The 18,157-nt window shown below is 41.4% G+C and overlaps 1 protein-coding gene across 10 annotated transcripts in view; it reads right to left on the minus strand.

Annotated features, from left to right (window-relative positions):
* The window catches only part of MLLT10 (MLLT10 histone lysine methyltransferase DOT1L cofactor), a 238,176-nt gene extending 221,857 nt beyond the window's left edge, over window positions 1-16,319 (minus strand). For 6 of the 10 annotated variants that reach the window (XM_045787325.2, XM_087857632.1, XM_045787306.2 and 3 more), the window contains exons 1-3: window positions 15,589-15,709; window positions 15,296-15,455; window positions 12,331-12,410 (exon numbers count right to left, since the gene is read on the minus strand). In XM_045787325.2, coding sequence (XP_045643281.1) covers window positions 12,331-12,410; window positions 15,296-15,455 — 240 coding nt within the window. In that variant the 5' untranslated portion in view covers window positions 15,589-15,709. Of the gene's footprint in view, window positions 1-12,330; window positions 12,411-15,295; window positions 15,456-15,588; window positions 15,995-16,287 lie in introns of those variants that run through there. The other 4 variants (XM_087857630.1, XM_087857631.1, XM_045787299.2 and 1 more) reach the window with 4 other exon arrangements.
* Window positions 16,320-18,157: the final 1,838 nt, after the last annotated feature.

Raw genomic sequence — 18,157 nt, forward strand, 5'->3', positions numbered from 1 at the left:
TCCCCTTGCTTGTGTTCCCTCTCTCGCTGGCTGTCTCTATCTCTGTCAAATAAATTAAAAAAAAAAAAAAGGCTCCTTCTGGGGAATGAGTTTAGGGTTCAAGAGTCAAGCAGCAAGGTACTGTTTTGTGTGAGAGAAGTTTTCAGTAATACCTACTCTGACTATGCAGTTATCACTCTGATAAACACAGAAATTAAATCTTAAAAATAAAATCTAAACTAAAAAAAGGAATAAATAGATACCATACGCTGAGCAAAGTATCCATATATTCCTATGATTTCATTTCTCTTCGTAGTTGCATAGGCAGGTTAGAAAAGGATAAAACAAGTATTAAGCACCTATGTCACATCAGACATTATGCTAGGCTTTTCTCACAGTAAAAGAAGAATCAAGAGACAACAGAAATTGGCCATTTACTATTTTGTCTATGGTGGTAAGCACTAAATCTGTTAACTTTCTAAAAGCACCTCTTAAAGCTACAAAGGCAAATATTAGATATGAATCAGCAACAGGAGAAAAAATGCTAGCAGATGTTTAACTCTGAAGTTCTATTTAAAGTATACAAGCTAAACAGCTTGTACAGAAATAAAGTTATATATGAAATTTTAAAACTGCAACTGCCTTCCTGAACTCAGAAATCAAAGATAAATAAACTTGAAAACAATTTTTAATTATGTAGATAAAGGTCAATCTCCAGGTAGCAGAAATTTTAAAAAGCTAAAAAAATGAACATGAGTTGAAGCTGAGGCAGTTAATGAAGATATCAGATCTAATATATATACCCTAGAGATTGGAACTGACTATGACTCTAGCACAGACCCTAGATACACACGCACACACACACACACAAAAAGTTCTAACTGGGTTCCCTGCATAAGGACAGGAGCTACTAAAGGCCTATTACACAACCAAAGGGGAATCTATCCTAGAAAAACATTACCTAGACCAGTAAGACTAGAGAATGGGCACTGAAGTGAGATGCTGGTTCTGGACATGAGCAGAGGGGTCACTCTAGAAAAACCAGAAACTCAAGCCTATGCTGAGAGTGTGTGGGGCCCAAAATCCATCATCTAAAGTGTACCAGATTCCAGTCAAAAAACAAACTTAAAAATTAGTCTGGAGCAGTGAACTCCATTACACAAACTCTGACAGAGTCTGCTGGTTACTAACCCCAAAACCATTCTACCGTTTTCCCTCCTAACAAAATGCCAATTTTATTCAGTTCTTCAACTGACCCATATTTTGAAATCCAACAATTTAAAGTCAGTAAAATTAACCATAATTCGTTGACTGGGAGTTCAGGAAAACATAAGAGAAGAAGTCAGCTGGGAGGAAAACCACTTTTAACTTTACCATCCCCCCCCCCCCCCGGCTTCTGCCTGGAACTTCTTCTGCAGGTCACGATGACTGCAGTTCCAGCTGCCATGCTCTAACTGTGGGACAATCCTGAAAATGAAAACCATGTGCTAAGGTTGGAGGACAAAAAAGCCTGACCCCTAAAGATGTCACAGTTGTCAAAAAAGCTTTAGAAGGCCTTTTGAACTCCTTTTAGATGAAAGAATTTGTAAATTTGCAAATTTCTAATTTGCAGAAGCTACTGTAATCTGGTCTTTGTTAGGGGCCAAACATGTTCTTCAGAGGCAGCAAATGCACAGAGCCCCCCCCCCCCCCACAGGAACATCTTCACTGTGTTCCTAGAGGAACAGGAATCCACAGAAGACAATAACTCCTGAGAATTAGCTCACAACCAAAAATTACAAAGAATATGAAGATGTCTACCACCAGACTTAACAAACATAAACAAATGAAAAAATTCTAAAATCCTTGGTAAGTATTAAAATAAGTTTTTTTTAGTAAGCTCTATGTCCAATGTGGGACTTGAACTCACGACTGTGAGATCAAGAGTCACGTGCTCCACCAAGTGACCCAGCCAGGTGTCCCTAAAATAAGTATGTTTTAAATGTTCAAATAATAAAGGAATATCATCCATAAGGCAGTAACAGCAAAATATTATGAAAAAAAAAGCAAATTAAAAAATAAAATAGGAATTGTAGATATGATTTACTCAGAAAAGAAATTCACTGATTGGGTTAACAATAAGCATAAATTTAAAGACAGAGCTAAAGAGATTACCCATAATGGAAAGAGAAAATAGAAAATATGAAAGAGAAATTAAAAGACATGAAGAGGGGCACCTGGGTGGCTCAGTCGGTGAAGCATCTGCCTTCACCTCAGGTCATGATCCCAGCATCCCGGATCAAGCCGAGGCCGGCCTTCCCCCTCAGCGGGGAGTCTACTTCTCCCTCTCCCTGTCCTTGTGTGCAAGAGCGCTCGCACGCACTCTTTCTCTCTCTCTCTCTCTCTCTCTCTCTCTCTCGTGCAAGTGCGTGCTCTCTCTCTCCGCGCGCGCTATCTCTCCCTTTCAAATAAATAAATAAAATCTTTAAAAATTTTAAAAATAATAAGAGACATAAAGAAAAGAACAAGAATCCCAAGCACGTATCTAAGTAACAGTTCCAGACAAAAATTAAATGAGGTGATACTTGGAGAGCAGAAAATTTTCCAAGATGGAAAAAAAAAACGGAGTCCACAGAATGAGAAAGCAAATCAATCCTGAAGCAGGATAAGCACTGTATCATAAGATTTTCTATTTACTACAATTAGATACCAGAAGACAAATTAGAATAAAATCTTTACTTACAGGAAAATCACTATGACTCTAGAACTCAAACTAGCATAGAAGAGAGCAAAGTAATAACATTCTTAGACATAAAAAGATTAATATAGCTTGCTTACTACTTACTAGGCAAAGACTCCAGAGGGGAACCCTAGAACTATGTAATAATTAACAAGAAAGAAAGAAGAGAAAAGAAAAGAAAAGAAAAGAAAAGAAAAGAAAAGAAAAGAAACCCATAAACTGAGTTGAGCAAAACTTCAGTAATGTTAGGTCTAAATTACAAATATCTATTAAAAAACAACTGGGGCACCTGGCTGGCTCAGTCAGTAAAGCATGTAACTCATGACCTCAGGGTTCTAAGTACAAGCCCCATGCTGCGTATAGAGCTTACTTAAAAAAAAAAAAAATTAAATTAAATTTAAAAAATTTTTTAAAAACCACAACTACTAATTTGGGAGATTAAAAGTAAGGTGGAATTTGGGGCACCTGAATGGCTCAGTCAGTTAAGCGTCCAACTCTTGATTTCATCTCAGGTCACAATTTTAGGGTTGTGAGATCAAGCCCCACATTTGACTCATGCTGGGCAAGGAGCCTACCTGGGATTCTCTCCCTCTCACTCTCCCCATTCAAACAAACAAATAAATAGGGTGGAATTAAAATACAGACAACAATAACACAGATTTTGCCAGAGCAAAGGGGAATACAAGGCATCCTGAGATCTTGGGTTGTATTACTTTTTGACTCATTGAAAATATAAAGTATGCAAATTCAAATTTTAGGGCAATCACTAAAAGAAAAGAAATAGAATACATACTCTCCAAACAGCGCCTGGGTGGCTCAGTTGGTTAAGCATCTGCCTTTGGCTCAAGTCATGATTCCTGAGTCTCGGGATGGAGGCTCAGCAGGGAGTCTTTTTCTCCCTCTGCCCCTCACCCCACTTGTGCGCTCTCTCTCTCTCAAATAAATAAATAAATTTTTTAAAGTGTTTAAAGAAAGAAAAGGAATAAAGAACATTCAATCACTCTAATTGAAGGAAAAGAGAAAAAAAGTATGGTAAATAGAAAACAGAAAATAAAACTTTTGAAATAAGCCCAAATATACCAGTCACTACTATAAATGTAAACAAATTAAAACCTGCCTATTAATACAGACTCTCAGACTATATTTTTTAAAAACACCAAGCTTTGTGAGCACCTGGGTGGCTCAGTTGGTTAAGCATCTGACTCCTAATTTGATTTCAGCTCAGGTAATGATCTCAGGATTGTGAAATTGAGCCCCACCATCAGGCTCTGCACTGGGCATGGAGCCTGTTTAAGATTCTCTCTCTCTCCCTCTCCTTCTACTCCTCTCCCACTATCTCTCTAAAAAGGTAAATAAAAACACCAAGCTTCACTATGTCTACGAGTATGTTCACTGCAGCACTATTTGTGATTGTGAAAAATCAGAAACCTAAATGACAATCAATAAGGAAATTAAAGACAAAAATTAAGCTGTGGTACATTCTGTGACAAAATACTAAAAAGCAGACAAAAACAATGAACTGAGTATGTATTAATGCAGCTATGCCACAAGTTGCAGAACATATATACAATATGACATCATTCCTATAAAATAACACTAAATGATATTTATGAATACATACATCAGTATAAATATTAAAACACTGTGAGATACACACACACAGGAATATTATTTGGCCATAAAAAAGACGGAAATCATGCTGTTAGCAACAACACAGTTGGAGGGCACTGTGCTAAGTGAAACAAATCAGACAAATACAGATCTTCCTCAATATACAATGGAGTTCTGTCCCAATAAACCCGTAAGTTGAAAATATCCTAAGTTAAAAATGCATATAATACACCTATCAAATATTATAGCCTAGCCTAGTGTGAAATGTGCTAACACATGCATTAGCTTACAGCTGAGCAAAATCATCTTAACATGGAGCTTATTTTATAACAAAGTGTTAAATATCTTACATAATTTCCTGCACTGAAAATGAAAAACAGAGTGCTTGTAAGGGTAGAGAATGGTTCTAAGTATATCTGTTGTTTGCCCTCCTGAATGAGTCGGCAGCTGACTGGCAGCATTTGGCTAGCTGCTGCTGCCCGCCATCACAAGTGTATTATGCTGCATATCACTAGTCTGGGAAAAGATCAAAATATAAGATTTGAAATACGGTTTCTATTGAATACATACTGCTTTCACACCACTGTAAAATCAAAAACTCCTAAGTCAGGGAACATCTGTACTATATGACCTCACTTATATATGTAATCTAAAAGAACCAGTCTCATAGAAACAGAGAACAGAGTGGCTGTTGCCAAAGGCAGTGGATGGTTGGTGGGGAAAAACGGTGAGGTTATCGATCAAAAGTAAAAACTTCCAGTTATACGGTAAATTCTGGGAATGGACTATAATGGTGACTATAATTAACATGGTGACTATATTAACAATACTGTATTGTATATATTAAAGCTGCTAAGAGTAAATCTTTTTTAAGTTGTGTGTGTGTGTGTGTGTGTGTGTGTGTGTGTGTGTGTGAGAATAAGCTTTACACCCAACATGGGGCTTGAACTCACAACCCGGAGATTAAGAATCCTATGCTCTACCAGCTGAGCCAACCAGGTGCCTCAAGAATAAATCTTTATTTTTTTTAAGATTTTTATTTATTTGGGGCTCCTGGGAGGCGCAGTCGTTAAGCGTCTGCCTTTGGCTCAGGGCATGATCCCAGCGTTCTGGGATCGAGCCCCACATCAGGCTTCTCCACTAGGAGCCTGCTTCTTCCCCTCCCACTCCCCCTGCTTGTGTTCCCTCTCTCGCTGCCTCTCTCTCTGTCAAATAAATAAAAATCTTTTTTTTTTTAAGATTTTATTTATTTATTTGACAGACAGAGGCAGCCAGCGAGAGAGGGAACACAAGCAGGGGGAGTGGGAGAGGGAGAAGCAGGCTTCCTGCTGAGCAGAGAGCCCGATGCGGGGTTCGATCCCAGAACGCTGGGATCACGACCTGAGCTGAACGCAGATGCTTAACAACTGAGCCACCCAGGCTCCCCCTCAAGAATAAATCTTAACAGTTCTCATCAAAAGAAAAGAAAACTGAAGGGGCGCCTGCGTGGCTCAGTGGTTAAGCATCCGCTTCTGGCTCAGGTCATGATCCCAGGGTCTTGGGATCAAGCCCCATGTCAGGCTCCCTGCTCAGGAGGGAGCGTGCTTCTCCCTCTCCCTCTGACCCACCTCCCCACCCACCCAACACACCCCATCCCATTCTTGCACTCTTCCCCCCCCCTCTCTCTCTCAAATAAATAAATAAAATCTTAAAAAAAAAAAAATTGCAACTATGTGAGAATGGATGTTAACTAAACTCACTGTAGTAATCATTTTGCAATATATATATATATACATATATATATATAGCATTACATTGTATACTTTAAATCAATACAATGTTACAGGTCAATTATATCCCAATGAAACTGGAAAGAAAAAAGAGAAATGATCCCAACAGACACTAAAATGATAATGGATGACTCAGACTGGGGAAGATAACAAAAAGCATTTCAACTTAATTTTTTTGTTTGTTACTTTAAGGCGCCAGCAAGATTTGGGGAAAATATGAAGAATCCACCTTAGGGCACCTGGGTGGCTTAGTTGTTAAGTGTCTGCCTTCCGCTCAGGTCATGATCCCCTGATCAAGCTCCCTGCTCAGCAGGAACCATGCTTCTCCCTCTCCCACTCCCCCTGCTTGTGTTCCCTCTCTCACTGTCTGTCAAATAAATAAATAAAATCTTTGGGGGGGGGGGGGGAGAATCCACCATAGTTCATTCTGGGTGGGGAATATTTATTTTATGTTCTATATTCATACCTATTTATGACAAATATACATTAATTTTACTAAATAAAATTAAATGTAAATACATAATAAAGTATATAGTTCAGATGGTTTTATAGATTCATAGTGATTTTTTTGTATTATATATCTTCATTAAGCAAAAATTAAAGAATAAAATGTGTGGAGGTGCCTGTGTGGCTCAGTCAGTTAAGCGTCTGCCTTCAGCTCAGGTCATGATCCCAGGGGCTCCTGGGATCAAGCTCCTTGATCGGTGGAGAGCTGGCTTCTCCCTCTCCCTCTGCCTGCCACTCCCCCTACCTGTGCACACTCTAGCTGTCAAACAAATAAATAAAATCTTTAAAAAATAAAATAAAATGTGCAACCCTAGGTCAATTCCTAAAATCTTGATTTACATTCCATCCAGCAGCTCTTTCCCAACAATGTTAAGAAGTGAGGAAGAACTACAATAAAAAGAGGAGAACAGTAAGAAAAAGTTACATGTCACATCCTGTAGAAAATGGTCTTTTCATTTAGAGCTGGATAGCAATACCTAAATAATGCAAATTCCGGGGCGCCTGGGTGGCTCAGTTGTTAAACGTCTGCCTTCGACTCAGTGCCTGATCCCAGGATCCTGGGGTCAAGCCCCGCATCGGGCTCACTGCTCCATCAGGAGCCTGCTGCTTCCTCTCCCACTCTCCCTGCTTGTGTTCCCTCTATCACTGGCTGTCTGTCTGCAAATAAATAAAATCTTTAAAAAAAAAATTTTTAATAAATAAATAAATAAATAAATAAATAAATAAATAAATAAAGCGAATTCTTGGGGCACCTGGGTGGCTCAGTCATTAAGCGTCTGCCTTCGGCTCAGGTCATGATCCCAGGGTCCTGGGATCCAGCCCCACATCCGGCTCCCTGCTCAGCGGGAAGCCTGCTTCTCCCTCTCCCACTTCCCCTGCTTGTGTTCCCTCTCTCGCTGTCTCTCTCTCTGTCAAATAAATAAAATCTTTTAAAAAATAAAATATAAATAAATATATAATGCAAATTCTTAATGGGCTTTTGACATTTTATTTTTTTGCACAATCTACTCCCACCATGTTTTCAAAGTAGAATATTTAAAATCTAACATATCCTCTTCATCCCCTTAAAAGTATATAAATATATAACATTTCTAATAAGTCTCTTCAGCCTGTGGTAATTAAGAACAAATACCCATAAAATACAAAATAGCCATGAGAGTTTTAACCTCTAACCACCAGACAGTGGTCACTAAACAGTGTTAAGCCTAATCAAAAATCTTCAGCATGGGGAGCATGGGTGGCTCAGATGGTGAAACACCTGCCTTCGGCTCAGATCATGATCTCCAGGTCCTGGGATTGAGCCCCACATCTGGTTCTCCCTCTCCCTCTCCCCCTACTTGTGTGCTCTCTCCCTCTCTTTCTCTTTCACTCTCTCAAATGAATAAAGATTTTTAAAGAAAAAATCTTCAGCAAAAATACATGTTCAATTGAGGTAAATAAAGCAATTCAAATGTTTCTCTTTTTTTTAAGATTTTATTTATTTATTTGACAGAGAGCATGAGAGAACACAAGCAGGGGGAGAAGAGGGAGAGGGAGAAGCAGGCTTCCCACCCGAGCAGTGAGCCTGATGCAGGGCTGGATCCCAGGACCATGGGATCATGACCGGAGCCAAAGACAGATACTAAAACATCTGAGCCACCCAGGTGCCCCATCAAGCGCTTTTTCTGAACAATGAATGCCTAACTACAAAGAGTTTCCCTTAAAAACCAACAAAATTAGATCTCTTTTACTTTCCTCTTTCCTTACTTTTTCAATATTCAGCCTAATCCTGCAATCTCTACTCTCTCCAGTACCCTGTAACGAGAGTTCTGCCCAAACGAAGGAACTACAACTGTGGTCTCAGAAACTTTTCTCAGTTCTTCAGCATCCTTACAGTGATGTCGCTATCAACTATTCTTTTTTGAGAAACCAACTGTCTGTTACTACTGCAGGTTCTCCTTTCCTGACAGTTCAGTTTCCATCCTTGGTAACTTGTTCTCTTACTCTCCCCAAATGTGGATATTCGCCACAGCTGTCTTCGGTTTTCTTTTCTCCGGAAAAAAAAAAAAAATTATATATATATATATAGTATCACTTGATTTCCAGTCTTCCTTCTATGCAGCTCCAATTCTAACTTGACTCCATTCCTTTAATCCTAAATTTCCAATGAAAACTCCTAGCATCATCAAAACCAACATGTCCAAAACAGAACTTCCCTTATTCTTCAAATTTGCTGTCCTTTCTCTAATACCATTACTCTATGACTATTAATGGTATCACAACTCCAGTGATTAACCTTGATACTAAGAACTCTCTGATTATTCCCTTTACCCAATATCCATTTCTGTCATTTCATCCTTCAAAACGCTCCCTCCCTTCCTTTCTACTCTCACATTTTTAGTGTAATATCCTAAGTCTTTCAGTTTCTAACCTCCCCCTTCAAAACCATTCTATATACTCCAAACTACTTGTCTGAAATTACAACTTTATTATTCTGCCAAGGTACAAACAGCTAATAAATCCCTTCTCTGAGAAGTGAGCTATCCCAAACCCACAGACATCTCTCTGTGTCTAAGCAACCCTACTGTCCAGCCATGGTTAGCTGATCCAGAGCTAGGCACCTTACTGAAGCCAACCTGGTTTTTGGTTTTTGTTGTTGTTTTTTTAACCCAAAGGAACATGAGACTTAGAGTGAGATTTAGTCTCTTGAGACAGGAAATAGAAAATATCAGGAGCTGAAGTATGGCCACTTTCACCACAGGAGGCAATACCGAACATAATGGTTGAGAGCTTAATCATAGCCCAGCCCCCAACTAGATATGCATTTCTCTTAACTATGATGTCCTTATCCATAAAATGAGAAAAACAAAATGCCTCAAAGGTTTGATAAGATGATTAAACCAGATAATTATTATAGAACATTTAACATAGAATCAACAGTGAACAGTGAGTAGCGGAGAAAACCTTCAGAGAGGAAAAGAATAAAGCAGACACATAAATAAAAGCAGAAATAAGATTAAAACTAATTCAGGGGCGCCTGGGTGGCACAGCGGTTAAGCGTCTGCCTTCGGCTCAGGGCGTGATCCCGGCGTTATGGGATCAAGCCCCACATCAGGTTCCTCTGCTAGGAGCCTGCTTCTTCCTCTCCCACTCCCCCCGCTTGTGTTCCCTCTCTCGCTGGCTGTCTCTATCTCTGTCAAATAAATAAATAAAATCTTTAAAAAAAAAAAAAAGATTAAAACTAATTCAATTCTTGGGGTGCCTGGGTGACACAGTCAGTAGAGATCTCGGGGTCATGAGTTCGAGCCCCACCCTGGCATAGAAATTATTTTTAAAATAAACAAAATGATAATTACCAAAAGGGAAGGATTTACTTTAAAAGTAAGACAAATTTGGGGTACCTGGGTGGCTCAGTTAGTTAAGTGTCCAACTCTCGGTTTCAGCTCAGTTCATAATCTCATGGGCTGTGGAACAGAGCCCCCGGCTGGCTCCTCGATCAGTGGGGAGTCTGCTTGAAAGATTCTCTCCCTCAGCCCCTCCCCTAGCTCAGGCTCTTGGACTGTCTAAAATAAATAAATGTATCTTTTTTTTTAAAAAAAAGATTTATTTGAAAGAGAGAGAGAGAGGGAGAAGCAGACTCCCTGCTGAGCACAGCACCCAATGTGGGGCTCTATCCCAGGACCCTGAGATCATGACCCAAGCCAAAGGCAGACACTTAACCAACTGAGCCACCCGGATGCCCTAATAAATAAATCTGTAAAAGATTAATTCATTTCCCTTTCTAAGTCATGAATACATTTCCATGTTAGACTTCTTGGCTTCCATATCCTTATATTAAAATGCCCTTGAGGTGCCTGACTAAGTCAGTAGAGCGCAAGGCTCTTGAACTCAGGGTTGTGGGTTCAAGCCCCTGCTCTGTGTAGAGATTACTTAAAAATAAAATCTTTCTGGGACGCTTGGGTGCCTCAGTCGGTTAAGCGTCTGCCTTCGGCTCAGGTCATGATCCCAGGGTCCTGGGATCGAGCCCGTATCGGGCTCCCTGCTCGGCGGGAAGCCTGCTTCTCCCTCTCACACTCCCCTTGCTTGTGTTCCCTCTCTTGCTGTCTCTATCAAATAAATAAATAAAATCTTTAAAAAATAATACAAAATAAAATAAAATAAAACCTCAAATGGGGGGCACCTGGGTGGCTCAGTCGGTTAAGTGCCTGCCTTCAGCTCAGGTCATGATCCCAGGGTCCTGGGACTGAGCCCCGCATCAGGCTCCCTGCTTAGTGGGGAGCCTGCTTCTCCCTCTCCAGCTTCTGTTCTCTGTCAAATAAATAAATAAAATCTTCAAAAAAAAAAAAAAAAAAAAACCACCTCAAATGGCCCCCATATCCTAAGAAATAAAGCCAAAATAAAATGTGTTCTTCAATACACCTTGTAAGATAACTACCTCAATTCACCTTGGTATCTTGGCCATACCCTCAGAAAGAATAAAGGAATTAAAAACAGGCAACAAGTGGCATTTAAGGCAAATAATACTGGCATTCTACCACACCCCACTCACAGACCTCTTTATCTTCCCTCTTGATATCCACCTTCCTATTTTCTAATCTTTTTCTGGCTTTGAATCTATTGTGACACCCACTGGAACAGCCTCACCTTACCATCACTGTTTACTAATGAATTAAGGCATAAGTTCCTTGGTTTGGTGACCCATCGACTCCAAAACCATAACATGCTACAAAGAGGAAAAAACAAAAAGGACCTATGCATACATCAAGCCCTGAAGTTTGTATTACTGATTTCATCCTCTACTTACTACTTCTCATTATTGTAATGCTAGTATACTATAATTCTGCTACAGTGCATTCTCACACACAGATGAAACACATGAACAGAATACTGCTCTGAGTCTCACAATCCTAGATAGGCTACTCAACCATTATTTCCAATCAAAAATTGCCTAGACAAAAATAAAAGCTTCCATGCTACATATGTAGGTAGCAGTTGAAAGGTTTGTTTTCTAACTCTGTGAAGTCACAAAGTTTCTAACTTTGGAAGTCAACACTTCCAAAAAAGAAGGAACTATTACATTGAAAATGGTAATACTTTTCTATGATTAATAAAGATTAAATCTATTTCTCCCTGATATTTCCGGAAGTTCAACTGAAAAAAACGCTTTGGGCCACAAAGAACAAATATATCTCCCTCATGACTTAGTTTACAGAAGTGTTCAGAAAGGTAGCCAGCCAAGCAAAAAAAGAAAATTTCTATGTTGCCTTGCTAAAAGGACTGAGTTTACAGAAGTGTTCAGAAAGGTAGCCAGCCAAGCAAAAAAAGAAAATTTCTATGTTGCCTTGCTAAAAGGACTGAATGTCTGAAAATACTGAGCATTCAAAGTTAAACTATACATGTGCTGATGCAGTAAAAAGAATATAGTGGTTAAACTCTTGTTTTTTTATTCATTAAACAGAACCTAGCAGAATTATCCCCCTTACTTCCTCATGTTCTACTGCCAATTTAACCCTTTAAAACAGTAGGCAGAGCTAAAGCCCAAATACAACTTTATGTTTTATCCATTCAAAGTATCCCTCACCATATACTTATGTGGTTCAATTTGTTTTTCAGTTTATAAAATTGATTTAAAACTGTTAAGTCAATATTTGGCCCAAATTCAATATTTGAACAAAAGACTGAAAACCCTTCAAACTGAAACATAAGTGTGTAGCGTCCTAAGCTACTCATTGAAGTATTTTAATGTTTTTGATAAACAGTTCTTACCACTCTGGCTGCTCTCTCCTGAGATTCACATTTCCTGCAAAACCATGGTCCAGTGGGTACTTGAACAATGCCATAGCAAGCTATTGGGAAATAAAAGATTTTAAAATGTTAAAAATTTTTAAATTATGGAAAATCAAATACCCTTCCAAAGCCCTCTTAAAATAATTACTTCAGACTATTCACATAAAAATACTCGTTTTGCAAAGAATGAAAACATTTTATATTTTTATTTACCACGTTACCACCTAATAAAAATTGTATGACATTTTGGGGTTTTTCTTTTTAACATTTCATTTACTTGAGAAAGAGAGATAGAGAGAGAGAGAAGAGGAGCAATGGGGAGAGGGCGAAGCAGGCTCCCCGCTGAGCAGGGAGCTCAACATGGGGCTCGATCCCAGAGCCCTGGGATCATGACCTGAGCCGAAGGCAAATGCTTAACCAACTGAGCTACCCAGGCACTCCTGTAGGACATTTTAATAAAAACATTAAAAGACCAGCCTTTGGTTATTTTAAATAAGTATAAATTATACTTACTATTTTTTGATAGGAAGAATATTGACTAAAATTTAACACACAGATTTTTTTACAAAGAATAACTCAGAAATTCATTCATTCCTATATCCTGCAATTTAAATAGCAAACATTTTAGATAAGTCGGAAAATATTTCCAAATCACCTGTCAAAATGAGCAAATATTGCAGAAAAGAAAATGAAATGTATTCTTAAATGTGAGATGCTTCCATTTGTATAAATTGTCCAGAATAAGCAAATTAATAGAAAGTACACTAGTGGCTGCCTAGTGTTGAGAGAGTTGGGGAGAAATGGAGAGTAACTGTTAACGGGTCCAAGGTTTCTTGTTAGGTTATTGAGAATGCTCTAAAATTGGGGCACAGGAGTGGATCAGTTGGTTAGGAGTCTGATTCTTGATTTTGGCTCAGGTCATGATCTCAGGGTTGTGAGACTGAGCCTTGCCACCTGCTCGGTGCTGGGCATGGAGTCTGCTTAGGATTCTCTCTCCCCCTCTGTCCTCCCCCATCTTAAAAAATAAAGAAAAAAAATATTCTAGAATTGTGTGGCAATTAGATGCAAAACTCTGTGAATGTACTAAAACCAGTAGATTGTACACTTTAAGTGGGTGAACTGTATGGTATATGAATCACATCTCAATAAAGCCATTATTTTAAAAAGCATGAATTTATTTCTAAAAATATGATGTGAATGTTCCAACAAGCAATTTTAGTAGATGTAAATCTCACTCTAGTTTAAAAAAAAAATTGATATTTAACTAACTCAAAACTGAAATGCTCCCAAAAACCTAGAACACTAATAACCAACTGACGGTTTTGCATGAGCTTGCTCAGAGGAATCCTGAAATATCTTAAATATTGGAAAACACTAAGAGAATATAAAGCACAAATTTTTTAAAACCAAGTCGTAATTCCTTTTATAATTTGTAAACACATCAGTGTAAAAATGTCCTATCGGTCAAAAAACACTGCATCAATGTACAAAAACTTTTATTTTAACCCAGAAGTACTACTTTTCTACAAGAAAACTTAAAGCTTAAATTAATGTTTTCTATACTAGGAGATGACGTTACTTATTCAAACTCAGAATCCAATTCCTAAGAAATACCTCCACAAATGCCAGTGAACACTGTGATAGAAACGCTATGTATCAGGTCTAATACCCTAAAATTCAGTATCAACACACACTGTTCTCACTCCTTAAAAGGTGTGCAACTTTGGTGTTTGTCAAAAAACAAATGAGAATAACTGCACTCTGGTAATTCACTATTTCCTAAGTCTCCCTTACCCATTCTGAGATTTCATTCTATAAAGAATGCACTTTAGCCCCTTATGTTCAAGCTTCGTCTCATTTGATAATATCCTTTCCAATACACTACTAAATATGTGCATCACTCAATGCCAAATTGAGAAATGGGAAGCAGGGCGGGTTAGTGAGTAACAGGGAGAGTAGAAGAGCCACCCAAAAATTATCTAGGTTGTCTCCTTACCACATGAAATAGAAAAAGTGAGACACTTTAATGGCCAGAAAACTCTCTTACTCGTGTCTTTTTCGTAATATCCAAAAAACTCACCGAATGGAAACACCCAGAAATAAGCTAAGATGCTCCCCAAGTCACTGGCCGCACCACCACCTCCTCTTCTCTTCAGTCACTTAAGCTGAGGAAGTGGCCAGATGCAGCCTCAACAGCCTCATCCACCAGCCCCGGGCAGCTCAGCCAAGCCACTCCGGCAGCAGCACGACCGCGGCGGCGGAAGGCCACCGTCTTCTCCACAGGAAGCTCCCAGTCCGCAGGAAGCTCCCAGTCCGCAGGAGCAGGGTCTCCGCCAGAAAACTTGGGGTGCAGCAGCGGCGCCTCCCCTCCCTAATCTAAAGCGCCCAGGCAACCCCCCTGCCTCCGCGACCCGCCCCGGCGCAGCGAGTGGCATTCCCGAGCCTGACTCCATACCACAGGAAGTCTCCAGACACACTGCGGCAGACGGGAGCAGCCAGCGAAGGGGGAGGGGCCTCCACGATCCCACCCCAAACCCACGGCCACCGTGACTCCCCCGAGGGGCGCACACCCACCCACCGGGAGTGCAGGCCGCGGCCCCGCGGCCCCGCAACCCGCGCCCCTCCCCCCGCCTCCAACCACGGTCTCGGAAGTCTCCAGCCCCACGGCTCCGGGCGCAGGCGGCGGCCAAATGACACTTGAGAGAGTGAGCGCAGAATCACATGACAGTCCAGGCCACACGCACTTTCTCCCACATGCACAGCCCACACCCCCTCCGCCCCGCCGCGGACCCTCCGAGTCAATCCCGGGCCGCGGAACGGGGCGGGGGCGGGGGCGGGGCGGGGGGAGGGGCGGCAGGGGAACTGGCAGTTGCTGCCAAGGTGGGGGAAGCGGTGACGGTTGGGAGCAGGCCGGGTTCGGCCCGGCGGGCGGTTGGGTGTTTACCTTGATGCACCGCGACGCTGCAGCCGTGCCCGTCGCAATAAACCAGCGGGTTCTCGGCCCAGCCTCTCTCGTCTGAGCAAACGCAACAGCCTCCAATCATCTCCTTCATACTATGGGAGACCTCGTCCTCCAGTGACACGGGCCGGTCGCTAGAGACCATCTAAGAGGGAGTTGGGGGGGACCATTAAAAAACACATGCAAGCCAATTAGTGCTTCCCCCCGCAAAGCCACCCGCACCCCCGCTCCCTTCCCTACGTCCCCGGCCCCCGCCCGCCGCTCAGCCGCTCGCTCACTCGGGCTTTGCCGCTCAGTCACTCACGTTCCGCACAGGAGTCAGGAGCCATGTCCTTGCTGACTCCCCCCACCTCCCCTCCACCGCCTCCTCCGCCTCCTCCTCCTCCTCGTCTTCTTCCCTCCCCACCTCCACCCGGCCGCTAACGCTGGAGCCCGGAGAGGGCACACATAATCAAGTAGGCCTCCGCACAGGCGCACTGGGGGGGCTCCCGCTGGGCCAGGGGCAGCCAGGGAGGGGAAGGGGGCTGCGCTTCCTCCTCCGAGCGTCACTCGGCGTGCGCGCCCGCCCTGCGGCCGGCGTGAGGGAGAGGGCCCGGGAGAGGCAAGGCTTGCGTGCGCGCCGCCGCGTCCGGCCCGCAGCCGGGGCCTACCTCCCGGCCCCTTCCCCTCCCCCGCGCCGCTCGCAGCCGCCGAGGTGTGCTAGGGGGTGGGGGCGAGTGGAGCCGGCGGCGCGCTGAGGCCGGAACGAGCCAACGGGAGAACGCGGGGGCGCGCACGCGGGGGCGGGGACGTTGGGGCCGCCTGCTGCAGCGCCGGTCGCGCGGGCTGAGCGTGCACGTCTTAAACGGGCCTCGGAGGGAGGGAGGGAAGGAGGACGCCGAAGACCGGCGGGGAAGCGTTTCTATCAGAGTAGCGGGGCGGGGGGGGGGGGGGGGGGACTGACTCCCCTGGAGCGTCTCCCCGCACTGAGACCCTACCTGCGACCCTTTTCCTCAAGAGCTGGCCCGCGGGTAGCAAGGGTAGGGCAAGTATGCCAGCTTCCAAGAAGGGTGCAGTGAAGCATGGCTTCCTGCAGTTGGCCGCGCTAACTTCACAGTGCTGCCGAAGCTTCTCCACCCATTAAATTCACATCCTGGACTCTACCCAAAGTTCACGCAGTGGAAGTGCCACCAGATCCGCAGCCCATTTACAAACCACATTGGCCCCAATGACAAATGAAAGTGCATCAAAGACTGAAGGTCAAAAGCCTGGGTTAGGGTAATACTCAAAGAGGGAACACCAAGGATACCTTCAGGTCGCTGTGTAGGAGTACAAATGGTTGTTAATCAAGAATTAGTATAATGTGATGATCTGGAAAATGCAGTAATATGATACCAGAGGATGAAGGAACCCAAGTTCTACTCAGCCACCAAATGATAACACCAGGAGATAGCGGAGTCCAGGTTTGAGGATTTCTCTCATCTGGCTCTGTACTCCAAATTTACTCTTGAAAATTTAACGTCCCTTTTTTGATTTTTTAAGGTGATTTAAGTGGCAGAAAGATGGGAGCTCACTTCTCACATACAAATGGAAAATGGATTAGACCTATCTAAATAGATTAATTAGCCAGATACCACGCAGTTTTGAGCTGTAAAATCTTCCACTGTTGCCCTATCCCCTATGTATCCTCGTAAGCCCAAGATTGATTTTAGGCAAGAAGTGTCTAATTATGAAAGTTTAGCATGAAATAGGAATATACATTGTTTAAATGACAGGCATACTTATAAAGTGAATTCATGGCTTTGGTTAATAACTTGTAGATACAAATTGGTTGTTTATCAGGAATTAGAAGTATAATGTGAAGATCTGGAAAATGCAGTTACTCAGCGCTAAAGGATGAAGGAACCCAAGTTCTCCCAGTCAGTCACCAAAAGATGACTGGTTTTATCTTTAAAAGCACTCCAAATGTTCTCATAAAAGGGGGGAAAAATGGTAACATGGCTGTTTTTTCCACTTCAGATTAATTGCTAGAAATCTATTTATGAATTATAACGGATATTACACAATGCAAGCATATGTTAGCAAACATACTCAAACATTCTAAAAGCTAAGTAAGATATCTACAATAATGGAAATCTACTAAAATTGTAAGGGAAAATTCACACTAAAGAGACACACAAAAATGAGAATTCTCTTTTAGCTGTTAGGTCATTAAGAGAACATGACAAAAAGATTACATACTTACACAATGCAAATTCTTTTTCGGGGTATGTCAACAATTAATAAATTTCTGAACATATAATAATTATGTTCTTAAAATGCCATTGATATTTGTAAAATTAAAACCACCTTCAAACAAAACTGTTTTGTGTGTCTTAACTATATATTTTATCTTTACCCTTTTACAAGGGATAGCATTTCGACGTCCAATTCCTGCTCAGGCTCAGACTTCCAATGAAGAGTAATTTTGAGTTAAAATCAATGTGAAACTTCCCTTCCCAAACACTGCAGTCAAACCTCAATGCACTAAATTATTTAAACATACATTCATTTTATTTTTAATGCATTGGAGCCTAGTTCTTGTAATAGAATTAATTTATATGTAAAGAAGGATGGGTACTTTATCCTATTCTGTAACACTTAATAAAAGAAATATAGGTAAACACTTCAAAATAAAGCACATTCATCATAAGAGATTTTTGAAATTTAGGAAAATAGAGAAAATACACTACTTCATAAGAACTGGCCTATATATAAAAAACAGCATCTGAAGCAGAAATTTTATTAAAGATGTACATATAAGTGTTGATGAAACATGTAAAATTATTTAAAAGTGGTATTTAACATGTTACATGTTGAATTATGAAA

This window comes from Ursus americanus, chromosome 31 (assembly GCF_024610735.1).
Source record: "Ursus americanus isolate L20-20 chromosome 31, mUrsAme1.1.p, whole genome shotgun sequence".
NCBI lineage: Eukaryota > Metazoa > Chordata > Mammalia > Carnivora > Ursidae > Ursus > Ursus americanus.